This window comes from Hemicordylus capensis, chromosome 3, assembly GCF_027244095.1.
Source record: "Hemicordylus capensis ecotype Gifberg chromosome 3, rHemCap1.1.pri, whole genome shotgun sequence".
Taxonomy (NCBI): domain Eukaryota; kingdom Metazoa; phylum Chordata; class Lepidosauria; order Squamata; family Cordylidae; genus Hemicordylus; species Hemicordylus capensis.
In genome coordinates, this window is record NC_069659.1 from 207540825 (window position 1) to 207563179 (window position 22355).

The window sequence follows — 22355 nt, forward strand, 5'->3', positions numbered from 1 at the left end:
TGAGCTGCGAGGGAGATATAGCCTATCGACATCACTGCGGGGGTGCAGAGCATGATTGATGGTCATTATTTTCCTGGTCTAGCGTCTGTAGCTCTGCCTGGGTCCAGTCTATTATTCCTGCGGTGTATCTGATAACAGGTATAGCCCAGGTCTTTATGGCTTGTATGGTGTTCCCGCCATTGAGTTTGGACTTGAGGATTTTTCTAACTCTCCTGATGTATTCACTTCCCATTTTTCTTTTAACTTCAGTGTGTGCAATGTTATCAGCCTGGAGAATGCCCAAGTATTTGTAATGTCCTTTCTCTTCCAGGTTCTTGATCTTGCTTCCATTGGGCAGTTCTATTCCTTCTGTTTTTCTTGTTTTTCCTCTTTTCATTTTTAATGCAGCACACTTGTCTAGTCCAAACTCCATTGCTATACTGCTACTGAATATACGGACAGTGTTTAGCAGTGATTCAATTTCTGACTAAGACTTTCCATACAACTTCAGATCGTCCATGTACAGCAGATGGTTGATTTGACTTGATGTTTTAGATGTTTGGTATCCGAGGCCTGTTTTGTTTAGTATTTGTGAAAGTGGGGTCATGGTGATTACAAACAACAGAGGGGATAGTGAGTCCCCTTGGAAAATACCTCTTCTAATGCTGACCTGTCCAAGTGTCTCGCCATTGATTGTTAACTGTGTACTCCACATGCTCATTGCTTTTTTATAAATATCTGAATGTTTTTGCTGACACCAGTTGTTTCTAAACATTTTAGTATCCATGTGTGAGGCAATGAGTTGAAGGCCATCTTGTAATTAATCCATGCAACACTTAGATTTGTTTTTCTTCTCTTGCAATTTTCTAAAATCATTTTGTCAATCAGCATCTGGTCTTTTGTGCCTCTGGTGTTTGGGCAATTTCCTTTCTGTTCAACTGGAAGCTGCTTATTAGTTAATCAGTGTTGCATTACTTCATCTGCTGTTATTCTAGTTAATAATTTGAATATGGTTGGCAGGCAGGTTATCAGTCTATAATTACTTGGAACTGCACCTTTTGCTGGGTCTTTCATTATGAGATGAGTTTTCCCAGTTATTAGCCATTGTTTAATATCACCTCCTTGCAAAATGTGATTGAACTGTTTTGATAGTTTTTTATGGAGGCTTGTTAGGTGTTTAAGCCAAAAGCAATGCAGTTCATCGTCGCCTGGTGCAGTCCAATTTTTTAATGTTCTTTGCTCTTTCACTTATTAATTCTGGTGTTATTATTAGATCTTGAATTTGTCGGTTACATTTTTCAACTTCTTTCACCCAGCCAGCTTTTTTATTATAATCTATTGGACCGTCCCATAGTTTTCCCCCAAACTGCACTGTTTTCTTCTTTATTTGGTGTTTCTACGTTTCTAGCAGTTTCTCCTTCTATGCTTTGGTAGAAAAGCATAGAGGTGAAAGCAAAGGGGTGGTTGCCTGGTTTTGAGTTTGAAACAGTTCAGCAACACTGGCATCCTCTATTTCCAACACCTCCTCCACCTGCGCCTGAGCAACTTCTTCAGTTCGTGGTAATTCTTCTTCCATATCTTGAGCCTGTGTTGCTCTTTGCTGTTCTTCCAGCTCAACTTCTGTGAATACTTTATTTCTTATTATGAATCTTCTCTGGTCTGCTAGCCTTTGTTCTGTTATTTCTGTATCTGGATGCTTCTCTTTCCAAATTTGGTACATTCTTTTTAAATAACCTCTTCTAGTTGGACTAGACTTGTAATAGCAAATCATTATTTCCTTGTTGGCATTTTCCGTAATTTTTTCCGGTTAAGCGACGTTTCTTCCAGTAACTCTGCAGTCTCCAGCCCTGGTTGCTCAATTGAAGATCCTGAGTCCTGTAGCCTACTTGCCACCATTGTTCAGGGACTCTAGCACCTGGCATGGTCCTTGTTGACCCGGGCAACGACCGATCCGGTATAGATTTATTAAAGTTACGTCTCATCATATTGTTGATGGGAGAGGCACTCTTCGTCTGGCTCCTCTGGTGAGACCTGTCCAGTACGGTTGGACCTCTGGCATAGCTCTCACGTTCCTCAGAGCACACAAGCCCCACAACCATGCCAAGGTTGTGCCTCACTGGGGGATTGTTATTATTATTAATTCGATTTTTATACCGCCCTTCCAAAAATTGCTCAGGGTGGTTTACACAGAGAAATAATAAATAAATAAGATGGATCCCTGTCCCCAAAGAGCTCACAATCTAAAAAGAAACACAAGATATATACCAGCAACAGTCACTGGAGGTACTGTGCTGTGGGTGGATAGGACCAGTTCCTCTCCCCTTGCTAAATAAAGAGAATCACCATGTTAAAGGGTGCCTCTTTGCCAAGTTAGCAGGGTGATGTGATCCCAACTTGCAGCTCCAGATAAAATCCTAGCTAAATGTGTTGTGATTTTCTTTTTAAAAAAATGAAATATTTTTAGTCATGAAAAGGAGATGTAGGAAAACAGAGGTCCAACCAAACCTGCATCAGACACAGAATTAAACTCTCACATGTATTTGCTCTTTTACCTGCAGTCATCAAAAGTTGACCCAGGAGAGGACAGTGCAAGGCGTTTCCGCAACTCATCTCGCTCACGAGTAACCTGGCGAAGCTGAAACAAAATGGTCTCCAATTTTTCATTCATCTGCCTCACATCTGTAACTGCAGGCGGTGGCGATGATGCTTTGCCTGTTGTACCTGTTGCCAAATTAAAAACAAACATGTAGTTAAGGAGATGAGAAACTTTTTAAATCTCAAGCAATTTATTTGCCAACAAAAGGCCACATATCAAAGACCTATCGACTGGGCATATTTTTTAGTAGAGGGATTTATTTCTCAAGGTCTCCAGTTCTTTTAAAATGGGCCAATGCACAACCGCAATGACAGCAGACTAGAGGCCAATGTACACACGTGCGCTATGGCTCCAAACACTCACCCTACCCCTACAACCCCCAATCTTCTGTCAAAACACACAGCATCGTGAGAACTGCAATCTTTGTACAACAAAACAAGTTCTTAGCTCATACAGCTGTGGAGAACAGCCTGAAATGCATGAATGTCATCCAATATCACCAATACAACAGAAGTAGGGTTTCTTGTGATCAGAGATTGGGCCCTGAAGACTCTATTCTCTCAATACAGTTTCTTCTCCACTATTATTCCCCTTATTCCAATTTGCTACCTAATTCTTAGGCCATTTCACATATTATACAGTAGAAAACCTAAGATTGCCACTAAGCATACACCCAACAGAGTTGTGTTGTCCAGACAAGTGTGCATATATATTTGCAAACATGTTTGTCACATTCATTCTTTACCATGTTTTTGTGTATACAAGCATGATGTGTAAAGCAGTCTTAGACCAGTGCCCTACCATTTGTCTCCCTTCTTTACAGTATGAATTCTCAAGAGATTCTGACATTCTTAAAAGTTTAATATTTGATACCTAGTGTCACAGAATAAACTGATATGAACTCACAACAAAAGCAAAAAAGCAAAAACACAACAAAACCCAGAGCCAACGGGAATCAATTTCTGCTTTTTTGTTGGGGTGTTTGTTCTAGAACAAGTGGTGAAACTCGCTTCTTTGCTAAACCCAACCCCAGAAGTCAGCCCACCAGCATCTCTCTGCTCAATTTAATAGTTTTTCAACAGCACAAAAGGTTTCATAGAATTATCAAGTGTGACTTGGCATATGCTTCAAGTAGCCCTCTAGCTTATTGGGGCAGGGGGAATTACAACACCCATCCCTTCCCTTAGCGAGAGCATTCCTTGCTGAATGCTTAAGGCTTTTTAGTTCATCTGGCAGCTCACTTGAATGTAAAGGAAGTGACCTGGGCTTCAAGCTCTGTCTTTTTTCCACCTGATTGAATGCTTCATGCCATAGCATTTTCATTCTTCACTCCAGCCAATCAAATTCCTTCCAAAGCGCTCAGGACTGGAAACCAAGGCTCCGTTTTCTAAATTATCCCCCACCTTTTAGTAATGTGCCTCTCTTCAGACAAACGGGATTTGTCATAACATATTTATTACAACTGCTGCCAAGTGCAGCTTGTTTGTCAGCTTAAATAAGTGCTTCACAACTCATTCCCCCCCTCACACTCAGCCCTTGAGAACCAATCAGTATGTGGGTCACCTTTCTGGCTTGCCTCCAGGTAGCTACTTTCTACTCTATCCACTGAAGTGTGCTTACAGCTCTAATAAGGATATGTCTTGAGAACACTGTGTGTGTGTGTGTGCAATACATTGTATGCAAAACAAAGGCCACCGTAAGATACAAACTTGGGGGATGGGAAAACAAACACAGATGCAGTGAAGGGGTGGAGAAGGCCAAACAGAAGCTGCATGCAGACAGGATAGAAGTGGTGATGCTGGGGAGAGCTGATGCTTGACAAGAGAGCACATGCCTGCATCTGAGTGTTCCTTTCAGTGCAAGGGTTCAGCTAGAGCAGGGATTCTCAAACTTGGGTCCTCAGGTGTTATTGGACTTCAACTCCCATAATCCCCAGCCTCAGAGGCCTTTGGTTGGGGATTATGGGAGCTGAAGTCCAATAACACCTGAGGACCCAAGTTTGAGAATCCCTGAGCTAGAGGGTTATTTCCTGCCTTCCCCATTAAAGGTACCCTCACTTTAAGGGTGATGTGGCAGCATGGCCAGGAATGGCTTTTATCACTTATATCTGATATGCCATTTTGAACTTTGCAAAGAGGTTTTCAATAAATACAAGTAAAAAAATTGCCATAAAACTCAGCCACAAGACAAATGGCTGCCTGACAAGTTCGTTACTAAGGAGCCATTTCTAGCGATGTGCACAAATCGAGTTTCGAGCACAGATTCAAAGCCAAACTGGTTTGTGGGGCCGCTGAACTGATTTGAATGGAGGTCGGCGCCGGGGTGAACTGCTCCTCCACCTCACCACCCCAGCTTCCTGCTGTGGTGGTGCGTCTTCCCAGCAGCCTGCAGATGCCAGCGGCACGGCAATGGCCTCCGCTCATGCGCAGCAGCCATTTGTGTGGTCAGCATGGTTGCTGATCTGCAGTCTCAACTGCAGATCTTCTCTGACCAAATTCACCAGTTCAGACAATACTAAACAGTGCACACAGTTAGAAAGGGGACGTGCCGAGAGTGTACCCTTCGGGTTTTCTTCCACAGATGTCCCAACACTCTCTCAGCAAATCCCTTTATCACACGGGGAGGCACTCTAATTCCAAATGGGCATTCTGCATACTCTCCAAATACTAGCTTATTTGGAGCATGTGCAGAACAGTCATTTGGGTTATCAGCCCCCACCCATGTGATAAAGGGATGTGCCAAGAGTGTAGCAAGATGTCTGAGGAAGACATCAAGTCAGGTGAGTTCTCTTTGTGTTCCCTTTTCTAATAGTGTGGGCCAGTAACATAGCATTAGAACTGGCCCTCCCCCCACCCCCAAAAAACCTATTTCTCAATGGAAGTTTGTGAATGCAGGGAGTAAGACAGAGTATAGCACAACACTTCTGGTAATATTAGTTTGGGTACAATGCATACCCCCGGACATTTCACAAATGAAAATATGAACATAGAGAACTGCCTTATACTGAATCAGACCATCTCACTCAGTAAAACTGTATTTTAATTGTGTTTTACTACTACTACTACTACTACTACTACTAATAATAATAATAATAATAATAACACCAGAATTAATAAGTGAAAGAGCAAAGAAAATTAAAAATTGGACTGCGCCAGGTGACGATGAACTGCATGGGTTTTGGCTTAAACACCTAACAAGCCTTCATAAACAACTATCAAAACAGTTCAGTCACATTTTGCAAGGAGGTGATATTGAACAATGGCTAACAATTGGGAAAACTCATCTCATAATGAAAGACCCAGCAAAAGGTGCAGTTCCAAGTAATTATAGACCGATAACCTGCCTGCCAACCATGTTCAAATTATTAACTGGAATAATAGCAGATGAAGTGATGCAACACTTATTAACTAACAAACAGCTTCCAGTTGAACAGAAAGGAAATTGCCCAAAAACCAGAGGCACAAAAGACCAGCTGCTGATTGACAAAATGATTTTAGAAAATTGCAAGAGAAGAAAAACAAATCTAAGTGTTGCATGGATTGACTACAAGAAAGCCTTCGATTCATTGACTCACACATGGATACTAAAATGTTTAGAAACAACTGGTGTCAGCAAAAACATTCAGATATTTATTTTAAAAAAGCAATGAGCATGTGGAGTACACAGTTAACAATCAATGGCGAGACACTTGGACAGGTTAGCATTAGAAGAGGTATTTTCCAAGGGGACTCACTATCCCCTCTGTTGTTTGTAATCGCCATGAACCCACATTCACAAATACTAAACAAAACAGGCCTCGGATGCCAAACATCTAAAACATCAAGTAAAATCAACCATCTGCTGTACATGGACAATCTGAAGTTGTATGGAAAGTCTTAGTCAGAAATTGAATCACTGCTAAACACTGTCTGTATATTCAGTAGTGATATAGCAATGGAGTTTGGACTAGACAAGTGTGCTGCATTAAAAATGAAAAGAGGAAAAACAAGAAAAACAGAAGGAATAGAACTACCCAATGGAAGCAAGATCAAGAACCTGGAAGAGAAAGAACATTACAAATACTTGGGCATTCTCCAGGCTGATAACATCGCACACGCTGAAGTTAAAAGAAAAATGGGAAGTGAATAGTTAGAAAAATCCTCAAGTCCAAACTCAATGGCAGGAACACCATACAAGCCATAAAGACCTGGGCTATACCTGTTATCAGATACACTGCAGGAATAATAGACTGGACGCAGGCAGAGCTAGAGACGCTAGATCGTAAGACCAGGAAAATCATGACCATCAGTCATGCTCTGCACCCCCGCAGTGATGTCGACAGGCTATACCTCCCTCGCAGCTCAGGTGGAAGAGGAATGCTGCAAGTCCATCAAACAGTAGAGGAGGAGAAAAGAGGCCTTGAAGAATATATAAGGGACAATGAAGAAGATGCACTTCAAATGGTCAATAATGAAAAACTATTCAACACCAATGAAAGAAAGCAGGCCTACAAGAAAGAACAAGTCAAGAACCGAGCAGAAAAATGGAAAAATAAGCCACTGCATGGTCAATATTTGCACAATATAAGTGGAAAATCAAACATCACCAAGACCTGGCAATGGCTTAAGAATGGCAACTTGAAGAAAGAAACAGAGGGTTTAATACTGGCTGCAGAAGAACAGGCACGAAGAACAAATGCAATAAGAGCAAAAGTCGAAAAATCCACAACAAACAGCAAGTGCCGCCTTTGTAAAGAAGCAGATGAAACCGTGGACCACCTAATCAGCTGTTGTCAAAAGATCGCAAAGACTGACTACAAACAAAGGCATGACAAGGTAGCAGGGATGATACACTGGAACATCTGCAAAAAATACAAGCTACCTGTAGCCAAGAATTGGTGGGACCATAAAATTGAAAAAGTTGTAGAAAATGAAGATGCAAAAATATTATGAGACTTCCGACTACAAACAGACAAGCATCTGCCACACAATACACCAGATATCACTGTAGTCGAGAAGAAAGAAAAACAAGTGAAAATAATCGACATAGCAATACCAGGGGATAGCAGAATAGAAGAAAAAGAAATAGAAAAAATCACCAAATACAAAGATCTACAAATTGAAATTGAAAAGCTGTGGCAAAAAAGACCAAAATAATCCCAGTGGTAATTGGCGCCCTGGGTGCAGTTCCAAAAGACCTTGAAGAGCACCTCAACACCATAGGGGCCACAGAAATCACCATCAGCCAGTTACAAAAAGCAGCTTTACTGGGAACAGCCTATATTCTGCGACGATATCTATAACAACTGACAATAAAATTCAGCCATTCCAGGTCCTTGGGAAGGACTCGATGTCTGGATAAAACAAACCAGTCAATAACACCTGTCTGACTGTGTAAACAAGAGGATGATGATGATGATGATGATGATGATGATGATAATAATAATAATAATAATAATAATAATAATAATAATTCATTTTCTATACCATCCTTCCAAAGATGGCTCAGGGCGGTTTAAACAAAGAACTAATAAACAAATAAGATGGAACCCTGTCCCCAAAGGGCTCACATTCTAAAAGAAACATAAGATAGACACCAGCAACAGTCACTGGAAGTACTGTGCTGGGGGTGGATAGGGCCAGTTACTCTCCCCCTGCTCAATAAAGAGAATCACCACGGTAAAAGGTGCCTCTTTGCCCAGTTAGCAGGGGTAGCTAACTGGGCAAAAGTTTTTAACATTCTAAATTTTAATGTGTTAATCTTTTTATTGGTTTTTATTGTCTTGTAAACCGCCCTGAGAACCCGTGTTTTGGGCGGTATAGAAATGTGATAGATAGATAGATAGATAGATAATATTGTCTACAATGACTGGCAGCAGTTCTCCAGGATTCTCCAAGATCTCTCTTGGCCCCATTTGAAGATACCAAGGTAGAACCAGAGGCCTTTTGAATGCAAAGCATACCCTGTAGCCCTGAACATATTACTGTAATTCTTTCCTGTAGGAGCATACCTGTCTTGGCAATACTCTTGCTCACCCAATAACCCATGCTAGCTGGGCAAAGAGGCACCTTTTAAAGTGGTGGCTCTCTTATACAATTGCCAGGGAAGAGCAACTGTCCTTATTCAGCCCAGCAGAGCATCTCTCCAGTGGCTGTTACTGGTGTCGAGTTCTAACCCTATTGAGATAGGCAGCCATTTTCTCATTCTTCCTTCTCTATATACCATTCTGAGCACTTTTTGTTGAAAAGTGGTATATAAATATAAATCTTAACATTAAGAACAGTAACAACAATCACTTCCAACAACTTCCCTCTCTCCAGTACAGCATATTGCTGAAGATTCTTTTTTGCCTACAATATGCTGCACATCAGTAACATGCAATATTTAGGGGAGGGAAGCCTCGGGAACATAACTTTATTGAGAGAATAATAAAATGCAATTAATTTTACTCTGCCATAACCTATTTGAAAGCAAAGAGGGCAAACTTTTGGTGAAAGCTCTACTAGGAAAACACAATACTTCTATAATAGCGATGAACTTCAAGGGCTGCAGTGTGTCAACTGTCAGTCTTAGTGTGCTTGTACACTAGGGATAAGATGCTGATGACCCAACCCTGCATTTCAACACATTCAAATTTAACTTCTAGAGATATCTAGTCAAGGAGTCTGAAAATTAAAGAACTGAAACTCTAACAACTCATGCTGACAAAAGTGTGCAAAACAAGGAGTGCAATTTATAAGGGACATACACAAGAAAACTGGCATAGTTCTGGTTAAACAGGGATGATTGGAGCCTTGGGCATACGTCTCTCCCTACATTTTTTGCATAGAAATATAACAGGCAGTGAGAAGCCCTGCACTATGAAGTATTATAGAAGGAAGCCGAAAGAGTTAAACAAAAGCAAGCGATGCTGAACAGAACACAAAGCGAACAGCACAATACTGAGCTGTAGAGGGAGTTTAGTCTGACAAACAGAGATTATAATAGGTTGTGAAAGTCCTAAGCACCCTGTAACTCCGGCTTGCACAACACAAGGCCCAGGGGCCGGATCCAACCTATGCGGTCTTGTTTGCTAGCCCCAAGGATTGCCCAAAGTTTTGTGGTGCATGAGGTGAGGTGCAAAATTGCCCTGATTTGGGGGGGGGGGTCAGCCCTCTTTCAAAATTAACCTTTGCAAGCTTTGAAAATGCATATGGGGCAGGGAGGATGAAAAGTTATTTGCAGATTTTCTTCTCTCCTCCATGCTGTGGTAACTAATAACTGCTTTCATTTATATTTAATAATTATTGTTCATGTAATCATTGATGCACAACTGAGAGACATTAAAGGCCAAGTTGAAGACAGATCATCCTGGAGAGAATCTATCTATGTGGTTGCTAAGAGTCAACACCAACTTGATAGCACTTAATCAATCAATCAATCAATGTGCTGAACATGTACCTTGACCCCCACACACCAAGTTATGGTTGGTTCCGGTCCACTGGGGTTGTGCACCCCTGCTGTAACTGAAGCACAAAGCCAACAAATCTATGCAGTTAATATGTGTGAGTAACACATTACAGGTAAAATAATTAGCGTAACATTTAGGAAGAGAATTAGGACTGATGTTTGACAGGTCAATTAAAAAACCTCAGTCAAATAGATAAGATCTTGTCAAATAATCAAAGCACTAATTTGTAGGACAGCGACCATGAATGCAAAGACTCACACTACTGATAAGTACAGTACTACTGTCCCTTGCTTGTACAGTACTGTATAAGATCAACTGCCCTATGAGAATCAGGAGAGGAAAGGTGGCAGCCAGAGACACCAACAACTGCCTACTGATGGTTCTGCTGGACTTTCCTCCCCGCCTCAGTGGCCATGCAAAACTGATTGTCCTGTGAGAGAGAAGCAAAAGAGGGAAGCAAAAATACTACCACATCCCTGCCCCTTCTACTGCTCTCCTTCCCCATATTCAGAGGAACCAAATGTATAAGATCGCTCCATGTATGAGATTGGTTTATTTAAAGTGTTAAGGCTTTTAATGGCATGATTGCATTTGATGAATGTTGTTAGCTGCTTTGGGGACACCAATTGAAAAGCAGGATACAAATCAAAGCACACTCAAAGTATATATACATAGTCCACCATGCCTGATCACATGGAAGATGATCTCTTCCCAGGTACAGACAATCTTTTCAAACAAGGACATTTTTATTTACTGAGTTGCTATACAGGAATAATCACCCAGTGTAGTGTGGGGGTTCTAGGAGTGACTGGGTATAACCCCAGGAGGACAGCTTGTGTCATGTGTCTCCCCAAACACCCAACATTCTTCAGCCCCCCAGTCTTGCAGAACCCCCCAGACTTAAATAGCAAGGATGCAGAATAAAATACATGTCTATGAAGGTAACCAGCAGCCACTTTATATCTAACTTTGTTCAGCATTTGGGATGTTTAGGTTGTAAAAGCAAGCACAAATTCAGCCACATATAGAACAATTCCTGCAAATGGCATACCATATAAAATAGGATGTGCAAGAACGGAATTTGAGTTTTGTTTTGAGCGTGAAACAAAAATGAAAACAGCCGAAATGTTTCGTCGAAATAGCAGTCAACCAGGTTGTTTTGACAAAATAAAAATAGAAACGTCTGGAGTGTTTCGGCCATAGGGAACAATGGGGAAACTCGAAACACCCCATTGTTCCCCATGTGTAGCTCCTAGGGATACCTAAGTGGGCTGGGTGGTAGGGCATGATGGGTGCTACCTATCACCCAACCCACAAAAGAGATGGGCAAGCAGGCAATTTTTAAACAAATTTGTAACCTTTCCCCAAAAATCCTATAAGATCAGAAGCCAGTGCCAGAAAACCAATCAGCAAGGGATCTCCAAAACGGTGCTGGAAATGTCAAAACATTTTGAACTGAAATTGGGTTGTTTTGTTCCGAGCTCAAAATAGACCCTTTATTTAAAGGGTGAATTGTTTCAAGCTTGAAACGTTTTGCACATCCCTAACAAAAAAACCTTGTGAGCTTGTCGGCAAGATAATTCAGACTCTCAATTCTTAGAATTCATATCCTAGAGCTCCCAATAGAACAAGTATCCAAGAAGAAGAATCCAATTTGTACATCCAAATAAATATAAAAGAGCCAGTACCAAAATCCTTCACAGACTGCAGCCAAACTCAGTAGGATGCTCTCCATAAAAAGTTAATTCTGATGCGATAAGTAAATGCTGGGTTGTGGCTTGCCTCAACAATTCTATAGGCAAGAGTATTAGACTGTGTGCAATGTGTAAAAAAGAGGTAAGATACAAGTCTAACGATCACCACCACACTTGTTTTGAGCTTTTTTCTGTGAGTGTGGTGGAGTTGTTTTGAAGAAAAATAGATTAGGAGTCAAAAGACTGCAAAACAGCAATATTTTAAATTTAGGGTATACATTTGCATTTGGAATGCATGGAAACTGCACAGGATCTTGTTGGTTCAGTTTCCATACATTCCAAAATGAACATGGCATGCAACCAACAGGATTCATTTTTTTGAGCACCATTTGTTATCCATTTGTCTTGGGTGGGGGGACTATATTGTTTCCTGCGTCGTGGGGCACTGTGGGTAATCAAGATGATGGTCACGTGAGGCAACTATTACCATTGAAACAGGATGTGGCAAAAACCAAGTGAAAAATAGTATCTATCATCACCATCACCATCATATGTGTTTGTGTGCAAGCGCATGTACACACATAACACCCCCACACCCCCACACACCCCCAAACGGGGGAGGGGATTTCTGAAATTAATCATGACCTGCCAAATGAGTCCTGAAACAAACAGTGCAGCATTTAAATGGTCCTGAAATGAATCTGGTCATGTCACAAAAACAAATGGGGTTCAAAAACAATATTTTACATGCACAGACAGCCCTACTTTAAAAGCCCTTCTCTATATAAAGATAACCAAATTGAAATATAAAATATACCACTTTTTTCATTTTAGTGCTGCCTACCAGCTGCCATTTTAATCAGTTCTAATGCTTTCCAAATATGTTCTGACAGGTCTTTTGTTGAAGACAGTTTCACAACTGTGATGCAGATGTTCACTACATCTCATAATGTTCACGCACCCTCATAAGAGTGGCATGCTCTTATAAGTCCTTGTTAAGGCACCATGTTCATAGCACAATCAAAGCAACAACTTCTGTTTATCTTGGACACCATGTTCAGATATAGGGTTTCATTTGGGTTTTGACCTCAGGTTCAAAGTGGCCTTAACGCTGGTCAGATGTAAAGCTGAACAGAAGGAAAGAGATGTCGGGTGGGATGTCTCTGTAAGAGGGGAGGTGCGGGTAGTCAGAGTTTGCTTTGCTTTGTAGTCTTTCACTACCAAAATGTTAGCGGACATTTTCAGCTGCAAGTCAGGATTTAAATTAGTATCCAGATTTAAAGTTTGAATAAAGACAGAATCAGATCCCTGCTAACCAAAGAAAGAGGCACCTTTTAGAGGGGTGAAAAATGTCTCTATCCAACACAGCATCCCTCCATTTGCTGTTGCTCTACCTTGTATTTCTGTTTAGATCATGAAATCTTTTGGGACAGGGAGATCATTTATGACAGGAAATCATTTTAAAAAATATGATTTTTTAAAAGATGTAAAGTGCTTTGAGCACTTGTGTTGAAAAGCAATATATAAATATTCACAATACCATATTTATCTGAATAGAAGATGTTTCTGAATTTAAGTTGACCTCCTTAAAAATGCAGGTTAAAGACAGGTTACCTGAAAGAAAGAGGACTCTAAATTTAAGATGAGCCCCAATTCTTCCTTTCAATCAGATTCTTTCAATCTCGTTGTTCTGTACAGGACAATGACTATAAAGATTTATCGTATCGTATCGTATTTCTAACATTAACGTTAAAGAACTTGGAAAAAGGCTAGACTTGGATATGGTGGCAATTGTTGTAGTAGCAGCAGCAGCAGCAGCAGCATTGATCTAAAGTTCAGATGATGCTGTTTTGCAGAAAATATGCTACAAGCTAATGTGTGGGGATTGTTTCTCTGGTAAGATGGAAAGAGGAAAAAGCTTGAAATTTGAATTGTGCACTGCTAGCTATCAAAATCTAGGGGAGATAAGCTGGTATGCAGACATACATAAATATGACCTGTGCAATCAAACACACACACACACACACACACACACACACACACACACACACACACTTACTTACTTACTTACTTAGAGGGACAATTATGGAAATCAGACCTACACATGTTGGGCTCTATACCTGAAGGTCCCTATCTGACTATTACATTCAATGTGTCAGTGTCAAGCCATGTCATGACTTCAGCCCATAGTAGTACCACACAGTCTAACCTTGAGGAGGGGGAGCAGTCAGGCTAGAAGAGCCAGGCCCAGGCCCAATCTCAAACCCTAATACCAGGCTGAAGTCTGAACCTGCTAGTTGGGAGACCCCAGAACTGGTGCTACTGAGCTGGTTTTGACCACCGCCCGCCTCCCCCCCCCCACCTGCCAACACAAAGACAATTAACTGGTCTCTTCCAAGTCAAGTACTTTGATATCCCCCAAGCCTGCACACCTGTGTTGGCAACAGGCCAGGAGGGATTTGATGGAGTTCAGAAGAAATGCTAGATTCCAGGCCGTAAGACTGCCCTTTTAAATCTCTCTGCTTTCCAGGCAGGGATTTAGAGCCTATGGGAGCTGTGCATGGGTAGTGTGTGTGAGAGAGTGAGGGCAAAATGGTATTTAAGACCTCATTCCACCTCTGGACCTTGTTGGAGTAAGCTGCTCACTGGGAGCTATCCAGGATTCTGTAACCCCAACTGTCTTGCTTTGCAGGTTCCTAATTGTGGGAAATGTGATGTCCAGACTATCCACCTGGGTATTTAATAGTAGTAAAGTTTTTTACTCCTGAAATTCAGGGAAGTTGTAGGTCAGCATCAGAGGATTGGAACAAAGCAACAAGCTCCTGACACTCAAGTCAAACAACATTAAAAGGCCTTAATAAAAATCCAACATCTTTTGGCCTTTTCACACCGTCGATCTACGGAGGGATAGGTTTGCTTTCAGCTCAGTAAGGTGCCACTACTTAGAACCACTTTGGGGCGGGGGACTATGGCCACGTTGAAGAGTTTGTGGGACACACTGCTGGCTCCACTAGAGTTTTCCCATTCAAAAGGTATGGGAAAACTACCACCATATTCGAGCTCTGAAGGCACTTTAGAGGTAAAAAAGCAAGGCTGCTTTTTACCTTCAACTCAACCGCAGGGGGAGGGAAGAATTGGGTTCAAAAATAGCATGCCCCTTGTGCTCTTATCTGAGCCCAATTACCTCCTCCAATAGTTACTTCAGAGATACAGGGAAGGCTTAGGTAAGCCCCCAACCTTTATTATTGTTGGGGGAAGGGACTGAACTCAGAGAAAGCTTCCTTTGAGCTCAATCCATCGCTGCCCCCTAACAATCCATTCCTTGCAGATAAATGGAAGAAAGGGGAGTCAAAGGAGATCTTAGCTTTTTCATCCCCCCCCCCGCCCCATCATTTACTCCTATTCTGTTCTAGTTCTGTCCTAGCACTTTGGAAATCAAACCGTGACTAAAACGGATGTCTAGAGGCATCCTTCACAGACAGATGACTGGTGGATCAGATGTCTAACACAATTTCTATGAAATTCTTTTACATGATTCTTCTTTTACATAATCCCCACAGCACGTTAAGGTCATCTGAGGAGGTCCGTCTCCAGTTACCACCAGTTCGTTTGGTGGTGACTCAGCGGTAGGCCTTCTCTGTGGCTGCTCCTGGGCTGTGGAATGCACTCCCAGCAGAAATTCGTAATTGTAATTCCTTACTGACCTTCAAGAGAGCCCTAAAAACCCATCTGTTTTGCCTGGCCTTTTAGGGTTTTTAATTAGTTTTAATTGTTTTAATGCTAACCTAGTTTTCAGGGTTTTAATTGTTATGATAGTTTAATTGTTTTTAAGATTTTTTTAAATTGGTGTTAATATTTATATCTCTGCTTTAATTGTTATTGGTTTTAATGGTTTCTGTTTTTAATTGTAAACCTCCCTGAGCCATTTCGGAAGGGCAGTAGAAAAATCGAATAAATAAATAAATAATAAATAAATCCTCAACCCCAGGTACACATAAATAAAGTATATCAATGGAAAAATCTTGGACATTTTCTTTGCATATATTACAAACAGGAAAATAATTTTAACAACAAAAACCATTCCACAAACCCATCACATAACTTACCGGTACTGCTAAGGGAACTGCTGCTTTCAGAATCTGATGGCATTATGGACAATACACTGTAAGTTGACCCTGAAATGAGGGAGAGAAAAATTCATTGCTTAATTGATATCATCATCATCATCATCTACTATTATGGTCCACGACCAGCCAGCAATTACAATAATCAAAAGTTACAGACAAAGTAACTTTAAATGCTCTGATATTAAATAATGAATAATACTGAATAATACTAAACTTCCAACCCATCACCAGAGCAACACATGTACCTTATATAACATAAGGGTTAGCCATTTGTTTCCTGATGGTGCAATCCGCAAGCAGTGGTGCAAAATCTGGCCACGCAGTAGGCAATCTTGGCATCAGAGTCAGAAAGGAGAAATTTACATAAAAGTCATCCTGCCTGGATTATGCAACAGAACTGGGCCAATAAGGCAAGAGTGTATATATCACAACACAATAATACATGACCCACTGACTCAATCATGCCTGAGTGGCAGGGGCAGAGCCATTGGAAATATGGTGTACAGCAAAATCTACCCTCCAAAGCAGCCGAAGGTAACACATTTGACTTATACTGAGTGCTTTTTTTTTTTGAGGCTGGGAACCAGGGATAGATTGGGGATTCTGTTGGTGTACCGTCCACCCCGCTGCCCAACTGACTCCCTAACTGAGCTGATGGAGCTGGTTGCGGAGTTGGTGTTGGAGTCTCCTAGACTTTTGGTGCTGGGGGACTTCAATATCCGCTTTGGGGCTGGCTTGTCTGGTGTGGCTCAGGAGTTCATAGTGGCCATGATAGTTAATTTCTAATTTTTCCTCCAAACAATAGGCAGCGGATGACTTAAGGGCTCTTCGCAGACCTGTTTCAGAAAAGGATAATATTACTGTGTTGTTCACATAAAGAAGTACAGGAATTGGAAAAGAGGCCAATTAGGGGGATGGAAATTAGAATGTTGTAAGACCTGCACCAAGGAATATAGATAATAGTTAAATAACAGGGGTGCCAAAATAGAGCCCTGTTTTACACCCCTCTGGACTGGAATTGGGTCTGATAAATAGCCCTGCTGATTGCACCTCACCCTCAAGTAGTTGTTTTGATGAAGCATACGAATAAGAGCAAGCAGTCTACGATCAATAGAGGAAGTCTCAAACTTCGTCCAGAGTCTATCCCTGGAAATAGAATTGAAGGCTGATTTGAAATCAATGAATGCAACAAACAGAGTTCCATGTGGCCTAGAGCTATACTTCTCCACCAGATGTTGTAAGGGTAGACATTGATCTATTATAGATCGGCCAGTCCTTGTTCCTCAGTCAGAATGTTCTCACTGTCTAACCAGGACCAGAATTTCCAACATAAATGTCTGGAATAAAGCTTCCCCACTATACTAAGTAAACTAATCGGCCAATAATTTGCAGGCTCAGATATCACTCCTCTTTTATAGAGCGGGACTATTATCACCAGATCCCAGTCATTGGGAATCTGTACAGCATGATCAATAGCAGTAAAAAGGGCTGCCAGAATTGAGGCCCACCAGTCAACATTGTTTTGAATCATTTCAACAGATACGTAGTCAGTCTGGTGCCTTTCCCTGTCATATAGGCCCCCACTATATGTAATTCACTTTCAAGGACATCTTGCAAGTGAATTGACAGCCGCTGATAGGACAGAAAAGCTATTTCTGGTGATTCTGCTGTTACAATTCTATTACGATTGAGGTGAGCATTCTCTGAAGCATAGAAATCTGATACTGCTTTCTCCAGTCTAACAGACCACATTATTATTTGGTAGCCTGAGTCTACCTCTGGGGACACCAGAAATTTGTCCATTATATGAATGCCTTGTCTTTTTAAGTATAATTCCAGGAATAAGGGCAAATGGGCTAAGATAGAGGCCACATTATTAAGTAAATCACATGAGACCATAACATAATCTATGCAGCTAGCCTCAAGCCCAGACCAACAGGGAGAAATTCAGCAGGGAGATCACTCCATATCGCTCCATTCAGTATGCGAAGACACACAAGTTGCATCAGATGGTGGCCCCACCAGTTAACTTTAGTGTCCTTAGAGGCTCGTGTTAATAAAGGACTTCCTCTGTCATACATAGGAGGGACAGCATTAAAATGTGCATATAGCATCCCATTATTAAGACCAATTCTAGCACTGAAGTTACCGGTCACTACTACCAAGGCATTGGGGAAAGTCTGCAGCAGTTAGTCATAGATCTGCAATTTAGAAACACAAGCAATTTTATGAGTTTCTTCCTCACATCCCCCCAAACCTCTCTTACAAGCAGGGTGGATTTGATTTAAATCAAACTGATTTAAATCATGATTTAAATCACTAGCAGGGTGGATAAAAATCAAAAAAATCCGATTTAAATCAAAAAAATCCGATTTAAATCAAAAAAATCCAATTTTTTTTATTTAAATTGGATTTTTTTGATTTTTATCCACCCTGCTAGTGATTTAAATCATGATTTAAATCAGTTTGATTTAAATCAAATCCACCCTGCTTACAAGCTTGTAAAACAGCTACTCACCCAAAGCAAGTTCTGTGTTTCAACCCTGCTAGACACCTAAACCACATAATTGTGCCAAAATACCGCAGAGCTTTGACACAGGCATGATGCAATGCCTTGCAAACAGCAGTCCTGGAAGGGAGATATCAAAAAATCCCCCATAAAGAATGTACTTGTCTCTGCAAATCGGGAGATATTGAAACAACATCTCATGTGCTCCTTTTTTTGTCAATTTTACTGAGATATACAGCATAAACATATAACACCTTTTATTAGCTGCCATACAGGCGGTACAGATTCTTTTTATCTTGATTATCTTTTAACCGACTTAGACTTGAGATCTTATAATGTGGCTAAGTTCTGTTTAATGGCCAGTAAAATTCACCAGGAGTTTTAATAGCCAGTAAAATTCGCCAGGAGAATCATTGTTAACTGATCTTTGTGCTTAACTACTGTATCATAACCCTGTCGGTTATGTAGGTTTATTTTGTTGGGTTTCTGTTTGTAAACTGTGCTGGTCTTTGACTGTAAAAAAGGTGGTTGTTGCTACTCACCCAGTCAGTACGGTAAGAAACAATCTTCTACAAAGGCAAGGCAGGGAAGCTCTAAAAAAGGAGCACCCCCCCACAAATTACTTAAATCAGCACATGTGAGCAGCAGTATTCCCTGTAAGGGGGGATTCCAGATGATGTTGACTACAGCTCCCAGAATCCCTAGCTGCAGTAGGCTTTGGCTGAGAATGCTGGGAGTTGCAGTCAACAACATCTTGGATTTTCTGTAAGAGGGAACACTGGTGGGCAGGTAATTTCTGTGGACTTAACAGCATGACTGCCCTTTACAGTAGCTTAAGATTCTCTTGAGTTTCCGTATAATTGAGACAAGATTAGAGGCCAGTTCATCTATCCATAACTCCCCCCATCCACCTAGCAGCATGTGGGCCATACGCAGCAGGATACAGCAGAAAGCCTTTGGATCCCACATCCTCCCTTGGCACATGTAGAATGGCTGGTGTGCTTAACCTCCTGAGCGTTTACATCCATTTGCACGTATGTTTAAAAATGCATTAAAAAGTGGTTCAGTAAGTGGTTTGGATACTTTGAACCAGTTTAGACAATATCGTCAAACCCCTAATTGATTTAAACTAAGAAAATAACTTAATGTTCCTGTTTTTATGCCCCCTCTCTCTATACTCAGGATGAACATCAGCAGGTGGTATGCTGAGGCAAATGCTAGGGCCCACCACTGCCGATGCCTGCACACCACTGGGTCCCTATATCCTTCCCAACTATGTTATGTCAGGGCCCAGGGCATTGTGGGGAAAGCGCCATTTTAATTTCCCCACAATGCTCTGACATAGTGGTGCTCCGTCAACACTATATAGGGTCTGGGATGCTGGAAACCGCTTATAAGGTATGACATTGCTCAGAAGTGTGCACCTCCACCCTGTGCAAACCCCAGTTCTCATGAAGCCACTGTGGCTGTTTTTATTTCCCTTCATCAGATTGCACTTCCTGACTGCTGATTGTTCTGCTGCCTGGCTGTATGCTCCTTACTCCTCCCCGCCCCCAGGTTGCAGGTGTTTTTACTGTCCAAGGGCAGAGAGAGGGGACCATCCTTTCCCATGGTTTGACCTGATGTTTAAATTGAGCTACAGGCTGCAGAATGGATGCCAACCATCAAAATGTGTATTCTCTCTCATCAACACTGCCAAATTACAGACACAGCCACCAGGCAACTAAGCACTGGAATACATTTTAGTACAAACAGCTGGTGTCACAAAATGGGGAGAAAAAAATACCTATGTGGGAGATCAACTGGCAGCAGGGTGATGAGGGTTTGGAAACCCAGGGAAGAGATTAACACATGAATCCAAAAGTAATTAAGTGAAAGGGCTTCTTTCCTTCTGTCTTGTTAACCTCAAACTGTTGTACAGAGAAAAACGTCAAACAGCATTGGTCACTGTAATTATCCAGAACAAAAACAGAGGCAACTGCTTTGTCCAATGCAAGACTACTTAAATGGGAAAGTATGACGGATTCTTTAGCAGAAAGGCCAAATGAGGCAATGGCTGCAGCCAACTACAAGCATGCCAACCAACGGCATAGTGGGCAAGAATTACGTAGTGTTACACAGAAAGCCTCAGGATTTCATAGTTATCTGTGACAGTTACTAAGCGCCCTTGCTGACTAAGCTAACCCAGGAAGGCAAAGAAAAAATAACCTCCGTGAGATGAGAAAGCAAAGGTAGTTTCATTTCCGAGTCCCTTCCACTCGAGCCCTGCCTTGGCGAGCGCTACCAACAGAGGACTCCAATTCACCTAGGGCCTTGATTTCCTGCCAGCTCTAGTGAGACTGAACCAGGCTCTGAGGCAAGTAGCCAATCGCAGGCTTGCTTCAGCAAACAGTGACAGCTGAATTCAAATCTACAAGCACTATCACAAAGCTATGGCACTATGTTAAATTGTGAACTAGATGACAAACAACACCCCTTGGTTTCACTTTCTTGGGTTTGAATTTAGAGTGTTGTCGACATAGTAATGTAGTCATGGACCTGAAGAATACATCCAATTGGGTAAAATACATCCAAAACAATGGCTAGTTTCTTATTCATTACCATTTTTCCATCTCCCAGACTCTAAGCACTTCTCACATCAATGGTAGTCAGCCTCTTAGGTACAGAGGAAGAAAGTCTCATACTGCAATTTTGAAACAAATTAATGAGAATTTGTTCAACAATAACACTATTAATGCTTTGCAGCCTCTGCATAAAAATAGTTTTTATTCTCTTAAACAGTTTCTTTAAACAAGATGTTAAAACTCAATCATTCCTGCAATGTTTAGGCAGGTGCTTAATCTGCTGCATGCAAGATACCAAATTCAAATGTAAGCAATTGGATGCAATAAGTCACTATGTGTTATATAGATGTGTCTGTGTGCCTAGCACTTTTGAGGTTAAGCTCCAAAAAGATTCAGTTATTTTTACACACACTCTTTTCACTGTGGCTTCTGAGGAACAGCTTTGGTAAGCAATTCTTCCTAGATGCCTGCTGGGAATTTCTGCTGTTAATTAAGCTCTCATTTTCCTTCTCCCTTATCTTTCAAGACCATTCGATTTCTCACCAGTAAACACCTTCCTTCCGCTAAATCTTCCAAAGGCCTTACAGGAGATTTGGGGGTGGGGGTAGAATTACCCTTTTTTAAAATCCACCTCTTGGTGCACTGAACTGAACTGACATTGGCAAGACTCCCACTTGTTTGGAAGCAAAGAAAGTTTGATTAAAACAGGAAATGATCCTGTTTATAAGGCCCCCATTGCCTTTCACATCACCAGAAAAATTGCCCAAGGAACTAAAAATTCACATGGATATGCCATGTTGTCTCTTCTCTCTTAAAAGCATGTGCTGCCAGATTTGTCAGAAGGAGTAAAATTCTCAGCAAGTCTCAGTTTCTCTCTCTAAGTGCTGAAAGTGTGCATTACTGATGCTTATTTACAACCAAAAAATGCAGCTTCACATGTGCTAATTTTACATTGGTGTTTCACTGTTACTTTCCTGTAGGAATACTTCTTAACATGTTGTTTCATGTTTCCAAGTTTTCCAAGTAGCAGGAAATTTCAAACCTGAATTTTATGGGATGAGTTTCCTTTTAAGAGAGAATTGAAGACCTCTGGCATTTTTACACATCCACTTGCAAATGCACAAGTACACAGACTATGCTAGTCCTACTCAAATGTAATATCTGACAACAATTCCTTGACTACAGAAAGTCCAATAACAAGTTGGTTGGAATCTACCAAGATATCATGGAAACAAGTCCAGAGTCACATGAATATACTAACAGATATCCCATCTCACAAGCAGGCTAGAATAAAAGAACTGTACAAGAGCCAAATTACACACGACATCATCATCACTGTAAGCACACCGGGACTATTTTCTTTTGTAAATATCACCTGCACAGGAGCCTGAAACAATTTGCACTCTGTGCTCTCAGTCTAGATCAAGTCCCTCATGGGTTCTGTTTTACAAGCGGGG

At 41.2% G+C, this 22355-nt stretch overlaps 1 protein-coding gene across 6 annotated transcripts in view; it reads right to left on the reverse strand.

Moving 5' to 3' along the window:
* DLG5 (discs large MAGUK scaffold protein 5) overlaps window positions 1–22355 on the reverse strand; it is a 159871-nt gene that overhangs the window by 84720 nt on the left and 52796 nt on the right. For all 6 annotated transcript variants that reach the window (XM_053307495.1, XM_053307496.1, XM_053307494.1 and 3 more), the window contains exons 2-3: window positions 15805–15873; window positions 2532–2700 (exon numbers count right to left, since the gene is read on the reverse strand). In XM_053307495.1, the coding sequence (XP_053163470.1) occupies window positions 2532–2700; window positions 15805–15873 (238 nt within the window). The remainder of the gene's footprint in view (window positions 1–2531; window positions 2701–15804; window positions 15874–22355) is intronic.